The sequence below is a fragment of the Neodiprion lecontei genome, chromosome 3, assembly GCF_021901455.1.
Source record: "Neodiprion lecontei isolate iyNeoLeco1 chromosome 3, iyNeoLeco1.1, whole genome shotgun sequence".
Taxonomy (NCBI): domain Eukaryota; kingdom Metazoa; phylum Arthropoda; class Insecta; order Hymenoptera; family Diprionidae; genus Neodiprion; species Neodiprion lecontei.
The window spans coordinates 30,370,677-30,380,721 of record NC_060262.1 but is presented as its reverse complement, the minus strand read 5'-3'; the positions used below and the strand labels follow the sequence as shown (position 1 = coordinate 30,380,721).

Below are 10,045 nucleotides of genomic sequence, written 5' to 3'. Positions count from 1 at the left end.
TCGAATAAAATATACATCCGTTACACGCTTTACAGACGTGTACGTACGTATACGTGGCATTTGACACTCGATCGGTACGAATTCCAGGTCCACGAATCCCGGTTTCTCTCTAATTTATATCTCTGACGGAATTTACGGTACCACGACTTGATTACACCGATGCGAAAACACGTCCTTGAGATTTGAAAACTGCTTCCTCGATGCGAGAGGTACTCCGTATCGGTCTGTTGTCAAACGACGCTTTTCGGCGACTCCGCTGTTGTCTGTGATACAGGTGAGTTACGCGCTTCAAGTGAGGTCGAGTCAATATCAATCGGCTTGAGCTACCGGCCGACAATGTTATTGCGTGTGTCATTTCAAGGAAGACATCGCACCGGACAGTTGTGCCTCAAAGGTTGAATAGAGATACGTGATTCTCACCGTTTCGTAATCGTGTGGAGAACTATTTAATACGAGTTGCATCCTGCTTATACTGGTGAGTCAAGTGCCGGCTGCGAAGCGATGCACGTATAACGAGCGAATGATTATACATCATCTGCAATGAGTATTGGACCGTAAATACAAGTGCCATCGTAATGTACATTATATTATATTCAGATCTATTTTGCAGATTAGAATGCGACTGAAAACCATACCCAGACAAAGAATGACCGTAAATCTTACAAAAACTATCGCACAAGACGCGAGGAAAGAATTTTTGGATATTGGGAAACACACTCAAATACACGAAATACGAAAGGTAAGCTTGCACGATAATATTTCAATCAATGTAGCAGTCAACCGAACACATAAGTACTCAACTGTGAGCGTTGAAATTTCGTAAATTTCACATCATCCGGAATAATGGTGCACGAAATAAAATGGACCGTGATAGCGTATCAAGAACATATCTGTAATACACGATACACTCCCAAACACACAAGAAAAATGAAAACACAAAAATCTGTAAAAGACATTGACGACAGATGTTTTTTACAACTGTCAGAGTCTTTTTGGTCAAACTAACCTGACGTAATCTGAGTCGGCCTTCGTTCTTGGTTAATTTTTGTCCGTTCAAACCAATGTCACGTGTAGCGTCCCGCAAACAGCTGATCGTCTCACACTAGCACTAAACTACGCACTTCTTTCAACGTGCACATTTCACCGTTTGTCCGTATACCTCGTTCAAGTACACTACACGATTCGAACCGCCACGCAGCAATTACCGAGAAAATCTGATAAATATACATGTACGAAGCGAGCTGGCCGTTCGCGCCACCTTGATTCGACCCAAAACATATATAGTACGTACGTATCCACGCTTGATAATGATGGGTCGTATCTATGTTCGTAAGCCAACGTATTTTCGCAGAAATCCGAAGCAAGTGTGCGAGAGGGGTCCAAACGTTCAACCGGCGTACACGAATCGAGGGATTTTAGCACCAGCAAATCGTCTCCCTTAGAATTATTCTACCACGTGCCCAGAGTCAAGAATCGCGTGGAAGACACTTTTGGAGCCATGAATTTGAGCGTCAAAGATAGCGTCAAGCTTTGCAGCGAGGAGGAAAAGCCGAGCGGGTCATCAGCGTCCGAAACCGCGTACTGCGGAAGCAATAGCAGCGAGGAATTCGCCGGAAGTATGCTTTATCAGATAATGACGGATCCTACGTTCGTTGATAATATCCGTCAAAACAAACAGGCGAAGAAGCTGACTTGCCAGTTCTGCAAGGAGAAATTTGGCAGCAGCAGGGAGATGGACGATCACCTCGAATCTCGCGGTATGAACGAGCACAATCAGATCACCTGCTGCGCCTGCAAGAAAACCTTTGGGCAAAAAAGATATCTTCGATACCATCAGAGGTGTCATATCGAGAAGAATAAATACCCGTGTGGCCTCTGCCCGAGAATGTATACTAGAATGGACAATCTGACGCGACACAGGACCTTTCACACAAACCCTGACAAGTATCCGTGCAATATTTGCGAAAGGTCATTTTCCAGAAAAGACTTGATGACCAAACATCTCAAGACTCACGAGGGAAAAAAGTTCAACTGCAAGCTTTGCAAACAATCTTTTTATAATTACGTCGACTTGCAAACTCACAGATTGGTATCGCATATGAAAAATAATCGTACATAATTCAAAAATTAGTTGATAGTCAAGTTTGGCTCTCATATTCCCGCTTGAATTTCTTATCACTTATTATAAGCAAGAAGAGAATTATTTTATATATTGTTATACTTGATTACAATCACTTAAAAGTGAAGAAACACGACTCTAATTGTCGGATAAATTTGACGGAATTGTTTTAGTTCGTTGCTTTCTGTGTAATCGTAATTACATACACGCATAATCGTGATATTCGGAAATATATGATTTGTTGGTTAATTATCGACGTGGAAATATTATGATAAATTATTTTGGTATATCCTTATGTTTGGACAGGTGGTTAATTACGTTAAAGTCTGTAAATTATTTTTGTTGCAAAGTGCCGTACACTGATTGATGATATGTATTTAAGTTACTCAATAAATTTGTTTAGCGTTATAGACTATTGTTGCTTAACAATGATTATCCTCTAACCAATTTGAAGCTAGATGTGAATTTATGTAACATGCTAAAAAATCGTAAATAGCGTACCTAATTGTGTCTTTCTACAAGGTGAGAGTGAAATATTTATTTTACGAATGAAGGAATCTTATATGACAGGGTGTTGGATTAAAAACAAAATAAAAATGAAGTATAGAATATTTAAGACAATGTTTCCTAGTGTATATTCATATCTACAGTGCCTGAAGTCTTTTTACTGCGACAAAAAATAAAACACCTACTTTGGAGTACGAATTCACTTATTGCAAAACACTGCAGGTTTTAACCTGCGGTAGAGAGAAAACCTCCTTGAATGTTCGCGTGAATTTGCTACCTACCATTTGCCGAAATCAGTAGGTTGATTTTTTTATATCAATGGAATTAAATTTCACAGACTCTGCAAGTATATAAAATTCGTCATAGGTACTATTTCCAAATCTTAAGCCGCTTGTGTCCAGTGGAATTTCAAATTTTCCTCACCATCCGGCTTTCGTCGACATGTCTGAATTTTCTTCAATCAGTATACGTGAAATAACACTCGCATCCAAACTTCACTGCCCCCATCACAATTATCAGAATTATGTTCCAGGCTCGTTGATGGAGAACGTCGAGTTGGGCCAGCAGGTATGTTTCAAATGCATACTTGTTTCGAAAAATGTCGCATTCTGTAAAATGGTTTTTACGAAGGGGTGTACATGTATGTACAGTGGAACAGAGATTCCGCGGTCTCTTTGGGAATTGTCGAGTCGAGTTTCAGCAACGCCGTAGGGTCTCACTGATGTCTAAGTACCGCGATGTGTGGGACATGAAGAAAAAAATTTAAAAAACAAAAAATACAAGTTAGGTAAAAAAAAAAAAAATGCAAGTAGAACCTGAGCAAGCCAGGCGCATGAGGATTTACTCGTAAAATAAGGCAGCGAACCGCGACGGGGATTATAATATGCGACGAATGCAAACTCTCAGCAATTTAAAAAAAACCACCGTGGATTTCGCATATTTGTTTAACCGCGTATACAATGTCATTACGTGGCCGAGTCAACCGGCGCGTGCAAAGCGCTACCCCGACAACGCGACGTTTCGCGTTTTATAGCAGAGATTGGTTTCTCGCTATTTTCATACGACACTTCGAAAGCTTCACGTTTCGCAACTGCGGTCTCTCAGCCTGTAGCTGCGGCGCTAGTGTGAAAAGAAAGAGTAAGAAAAACGGCTAAAAATCCACCGTCGCGTTTACTTTGCGGAATTGTTTATATTACGGCCGTAATAACCTCCGGCTGAGAAATCGATTTTGATTTCTGAATTCGGAACAGCTATTACACGCACCGGCAAACAATCGTCCCTCGTATCCCGAACAAAGCAGCGATCACCGCGTATGAAAGTTCCGAAATATTGAGATAACATAAGGGCGGTCTTTCCGGCGGAATTTCAGAAATTCATTTCTGAGGCCCGAGGCGTACGTTAGTAATTATTCACACCGAGCTCACATATCCCGGGCAGGACGAGGAGGCCAGTTTCAATGTGTGCGGCCCACGATGGCGATACGCCGCGGTGACGAGGATGCCGTCCTGGACCGGAGAAAACTGGTGGAGAGGGGCAGATACAGCGCCGCAATCCCTTTGATACGGCATTGATATAATATTAATCTAAGCAAGCAAAACTCAAAGGATAACCGCCAACCACCCCCGCCCACCCTCCTCGACTCACACGCAGGCATTACGCGTGATGTACGACGCACGGCGCAGGGTCGCGGTAGCCAAGGACGGATCGCTCGAAAGCGTATTAATTTCTTCATTATGCGCCAGGCTGACCATCCGCACGGTTATTGCATAGCGGCGCTTTCACCCCCGATGGCTGCTGTCGCGTATCCTTATATCAGAAATTTATTAAAATTCGTCAGGATGATGGCGGAAGGCGCGGCGACACACGCGAGGGTATTTGTAAATTCATTTTATTCCCTCGTCCCACCGAAGAAGTTCGCACGAAATGCGGGCCGTCGGAAATTTTTTTCCTGAAAATGAAAAGTTAATTGAAATTGGAGAACAATTTGCAACGATGTTGGCAATTTTAGAAGGGGCATTTATAGGTGTATTGTATTGCTCGGAAATTGACAATAATGGATATTGCTCCTTGATTTATTCTTTTTTTTTTGACTCATGTTATTAAATGACATATTGTCTCTTCATTTGTGAAACGCTACAAGAAACGTGTGCGGCTGTAAAACGAGATGGCGATGAAAAAAAATTCGGCAAGGAATGTGTAACGGCTTCAAAGGTAATGCATTTGACTTGAAGGTGATCGTACCGTTTGAAATGATAATTTCGTTCGCAGCTTAGCTGCAGTATAATTCGATACTTCATTTTGATTTTCAAAATTATTAACTCAAGATTGAATAATGTGAGTTTAATTCTTTTTACTTGGAAATCCTTATACATTTTGTAACGAATTGATCATGACTGATTCCCACGTTTTGTCTAATTTTCGAACTTTGTATTCGAGCGATTCAAATTGGTAGTAAAAATTGCATCACCAACGTTTGATACGCAATATTCAATGCAGACGAATGAAAATTGGAAACAACCGAAATGCACCGAATCGTCAATTTCTAGCGTAATCAGTACAGCTGCAGTTCACGATCGAACGGTTTCACGAATCGACTGAATAAATAACGGCGATCAAACATCGATGAACGAGGTTGTAAGCAAACATGAACGATGTGAGAACGAGTCGCGGTAGCCACAGTACCGTTGCCTGGTCAGGTTTAATTAATGTAAAAATCACAAGTCGATAGACGAGCGTCAAGCCGAACCTCGAAAACAGCGTCGAACGTCGAAGTCAGCAAATCGGGAAAAGCCGCGGGTTCTGCTTCGTTGATCCGGCCGAAGCCCCTTCTCGGTGCGGTATCGGGGCGGCAATATTTAATCAAACACTCGGTGTGTAAGTCACGTTGAAACTCGCAGCCACCCCTCGCCCCTCGCCTCTTCCACATCAGCCATCGAAGCAAGGCTCGCACGCGGCGGCTTCAATATTTTCAAATTACCAGGCGAATGATTTTTATCAAACAAAGCATTCTTCACCCGGTCACATTTTAATCAATACGTAACTCTCGTTGCCGAGCTTGTAATTCACCCGTCCTCCGATTTTCGCTTTTCGCTTTTGCTCCGCGCTTGCCGTTGGTGGTTAAAACCTTCGCTCCGGTGGTTGAAACCTCGACGGAAACATTAATATTAGAACTCGTGCTTCTTCGTTCAGAAAATATTCGCTTCCGTCATTTTTCTAGAACGGTAGCCCGTTTCCTACTCGCGGCCCGGCTTTATTGGCGCGATCGATCGATTTCGTTAATCATTTTTGCGAATATTCCACTTCCTCAGATCCTCCACGTGGTGAACTGACGGATATTTTACCCATGCGTGCCTCGAACTGATATTTCGCAGTGATACCGCGTTACGCACTCGATCAAGCGCATATTGTTCGATAATTTTTCACCTCCGAGAGTACGAGACCTTGCACTCGCAAGGTATAAGAACGCATGTTGCCTGTACGCCTCGGAGATTTTCGCGTCGGGAAATTGAGTCGCAGCCGTGCGCTTAGCAAAGACCGACCGTGACAAAGGTTGGAATTATATGCAATAAAAATGGCACGTTGTACACTGTTCAATTTTACAACACTCGTATTTTCCACTTAAAAATGCTCTCTGCCGTCGGATCGAGGGGAAAGGGACGCTGTACGGGGCGCGATGGGGGCCGGGACCCCGTTCTTTTTGATCTCGCTAAAGAATTCATTAAGTTTGCGGCTGCGGCAAGGTATTAAAACGGGCCGCGGAATTGCCCGCGAATTTCATACAGCCTTGCCGCTAGCTTTGATGGCGCGAAAGGGGCTCCTCTCTCCTTCTTGCGACACCCCACTGCAGTTACACACACGAACCCGCCGCCTTACACCGCCGCTGGATTATTTTGCTCAATCAATATGGTCCCCCCGTTCCTCCCTCCCAGGTTCCGAGGACTTGGGCGCGACAGTGTTTCTGCGCTTTGAGAAAAATCGAGTACCAAAATCTCGTTCTCATTTTCGTTCGCGTAATAATAACAAGTTTGATGACCTGAACCGGTTACTTCAAGTTTAATTGGCGGCATAAATTGGTGGGTTTAATTGGCGTATCGATTTCACCCGGATTAAACACGAGCAAAGGGATCGCGGCGGCCTCTCGGTGAAAATGAACATTTCTTGCGGGATAAAAAATCTGTGTAATCAATTATTGAACCTTTTATCTCATATTTTACGGCCAATGAGTTCAGTCCCCCTCCCCTTTTCTCATACCCCTCACTTTTTAGGTACGCTTCTTTGCCGGGGTTGAACTGGTCGGGGGAGGAGTAGCGGGGAGGGGCTGGCTTTGTTTGTGATATCAAATATTTATCTTCTTAAATAACGGGGGAGCGCATTTTTCCCCTTAATAAATTATCAGCGATTATTGGCTCCGCTCTCCTTGTTTACTCGAGAGTTTTCGTAACTTTTCTTTTTTACTTTTCTTTTCTTTCAGTTCTTCGTTTTTTTTTTTTTTTATAAATTTATTTTTATATTCATTTATTTCATTCACCAAGCTTCGGTTCCGTCTACCTATATTAACCTTGCGACGGTAGAGTGCAAGGCTGACCCGACCCCACCGGGAGTTCAAAGAAAATCAAACGAGTTCCGAAATTGCATTCCTTGAGCTGCGTTTTAATCTTACCCAATCGACGAGCGGGCATATTTTGAATGGAAAAAACACCGAAGCCACAAGGAGCTCGCATTGTGTGCATGATATACTCTGACATAATCTCCCGAATGCCGTATGGAAATCCGAATCGCCAATATCGTGATCGATCAGTCGCGTTCGAACCCGCTATAAACTCCGTCCGAGACGATCAGGCGTGTGTCGTTGCGAAGATAACAACCATACAGGCGCCTACGGTAGTTACCTACCCCGAATTACAGGGGTCTGCGTGTCTTAGGGTGATTGGAAGTTACGAGTCCTAAACCGCGCGAGAACCGCGGAGGGGTAAGAGGGGTGAAAAGGGGATGGGGAGGGGATTTGACACCGGTCAGATACCGCCTTGTAAAATGTTATGAGAATTGATGTCCCTTTCCCTCGTTCCCCCCTTCGCTCTATTTTCTCTCCCACCCCCTGTTTTCACCCCTCGTCTCCCGTTCCGTATACGAACCAACGACCAATCTTGCCGTTACGATATACCCGCAACCTTTGCGGCTAATGGAAAAGTCGATGCCTGATTGTGGAGGAGCCGCAGGACGGGGACGTTAGACCGATCAACGGTTAACCGGCTCGCGAGATTCGACTGACTTCCATCGAAACGATCGTTTACTTTCAAGTCGATGTCGATTTTTGACCAATTTTTATTCCAAACAGCTTTGGGACCGGTCGAAAGACATTCATCGTCGGCTGTTGATCGATGGACGGACGCATGGATGCTGGGGTTTGTTCCCGAAGTTAAACCGCGACGGATGGCGGGGCGGGGGAAATTATAAAACATTGAACAGGCGCAGCTGCGGCCCGCGTTGATTACCTCGTGACAGATAACAAGTGGATCGACGTATCACACATATCTGGGTATGAAAGCGATAAGTATATGATTGCGTATGAATATAATACAGTCGTAGGTTCGTGTAACAGCGGTGTGTCTCATAAAGATGCCATACATCGGCAATCACTGGATGAGTGGCTTCTTCCGGCCGCCCACCGTACACGCGCGTTAAAACCTGCAATGTGTGTTATAGCCGTCAGTTTAGACGATGATTTAGTGTATGCATTGATTGGGTCGATCAGAGGCCACATCATCTCGTTTGCTCCGTTTCATCATCGGCCCTATTTATAGACTCTTACCGAGGATGATCGAATCAATTTGATTTGCTCTTCCTTCTACTCTGCTGCGACGACAGACGCTAAGGTGGCAATCATTGAAAGATTGCACGTGATATTTCACAGTCATTCATTCTTTTTGTTTCATCAATTTTTTTCTTCTAAATTCTGTTTTATGCGTCCTCTCGCATTCAGCCAGGTATGATTTGGCGTAAGAAACTTGCACTTTTCAATTGAGGCTTCGGATGGAGAAAGGGACTAACTACACTTACAAATTAAGTCGAAGACAGTCTGAAAAAACGTTTTTTCACTGTCTCAATGTATTGAACAAATATGAGGAATTTTAGCATCCATCAAACTGTACGTACTGAAAATTATTTAAGATAGATCATAGCATCATTTTCCTTCAACCTATCACCTCTAACGATTCGCATGTCTTGAAACGAATTTCATGTAGTAAACGTGGATTTATCATAATTTCTCGGTCACGAATTCTGCTGTAACTTTTTAAGATATTGCTGCTGAGACCTGAACGGATGAATTGATATTGACGATGCATGTTATACACATACTGACTCGTGCAAACAAATGTTACGTTATACATATTATATACTTCATACGTTACAGACTACTAAAGTGATAAAGGCGTTCTGTATGCATCTGCACATGTACATAATTGCTAACTAACATTTATACAGAAGTTCAATGGATAGAAAGACAGTTCAGTTTCGAGATATTGCACGCACCGGCTTCACAAGGCGTATGCCACTGGTCACGGCGAATAATTACAGCGTCGAATGTCTTGGCTATTATTCGCTTTACAGTCAAGAGTTGTAGCTTACAGGTGCAGATAGCCGATAGCACCATAACGTCACCCCCGTAAACGCATATCCGTCCTCCGACTGGAGTAGCAACAGTTTGATCGCATTTTGACAACACCTCTGTTGTGGAGAACGACGTAAAAAATAAATGCATGCAGTTGTTGCGCGACAATTATCAAATAAAAGGCAGTTTATGTACAAAAGCATTGCTGACCTGCAATTATTCTGACTTCAGATCAATAATTCAAAAACATTGAACACTCAGGAGTAAAATCAAACCACGATCCGAATTATTTCTTCAGCTATCAAATGTCATTGACCAAAACTGAGAGAGAAGAGTGCGGGAAAATCGCTGCTGCGGTTGGGGTTCGGGGAAAGGAAAAAGCTGTCCTCATCTTCTCGTATAATTAAGAGGGCGGCGATCGAGTGAGGCAACCAGAGACCCAATCAACTGATATCGCGAGTAAAGCCTCTAAGTCCAGCAACTCCTGATACCAGGGCAGTTCGGCTGCGGCGAGGCAGTGGTCGACTTGTGGTTAAGCGGTCTGATCACAAGTTAGTGTTTTCGCGGAATACGACGGGGGGAGGCTGGTGGCTAGAGGGCACCGAAGGAACCAGGATAGGTACGAAGGGAGGAAGAGGCGGCCGGTTTATGGGTCCGGCTTAAGCCGGTTATAGGTACTGCCGATGTTATTTGATGGGCGAATGCACTTCGCCAACGCCAGGAGCTTCCCTCGACGAACCTAGTTGCTATCGGATCCGTATCCTCTGATTTTATGTCCGGTGCCTGGACGCCACCGCTAAAGTGCAAGC

General features: G+C 43.8%; 1 protein-coding gene across 1 annotated transcript; it reads left to right on the top strand.

The window, feature by feature from the left end:
- The first annotated feature begins 276 nt into the window (after positions 1 to 276).
- LOC107221470 (zinc finger protein 468) lies at positions 277 to 2,786 on the top strand. The gene is made up of 3 exons (XM_015660471.2): positions 277 to 475; positions 611 to 739; positions 1,352 to 2,786. The coding sequence occupies exons 2-3, from the start codon at positions 617 to 619 to the stop codon at positions 2,117 to 2,119; spliced, it is 891 nt and encodes a 296-aa protein (XP_015515957.1). The 5' UTR covers positions 277 to 475; positions 611 to 616; the 3' UTR covers positions 2,120 to 2,786.
- Positions 2,787 to 10,045: the final 7,259 nt, after the last annotated feature.

Excerpts from the sequence above, each read along its gene's own strand:
- LOC107221470 (XM_015660471.2), top strand. The coding sequence starts at position 617 with ATGCGACTGAAAACCATACCCAGACAAAGAATGACCGTAAATCTTACA. Across the intron at positions 740-1,351 it reads AAATACACGAAATACGAAAG|AAATCCGAAGCAAGTGTGCG; the intron begins GTAAGCTTGCAC and ends GTATTTTCGCAG.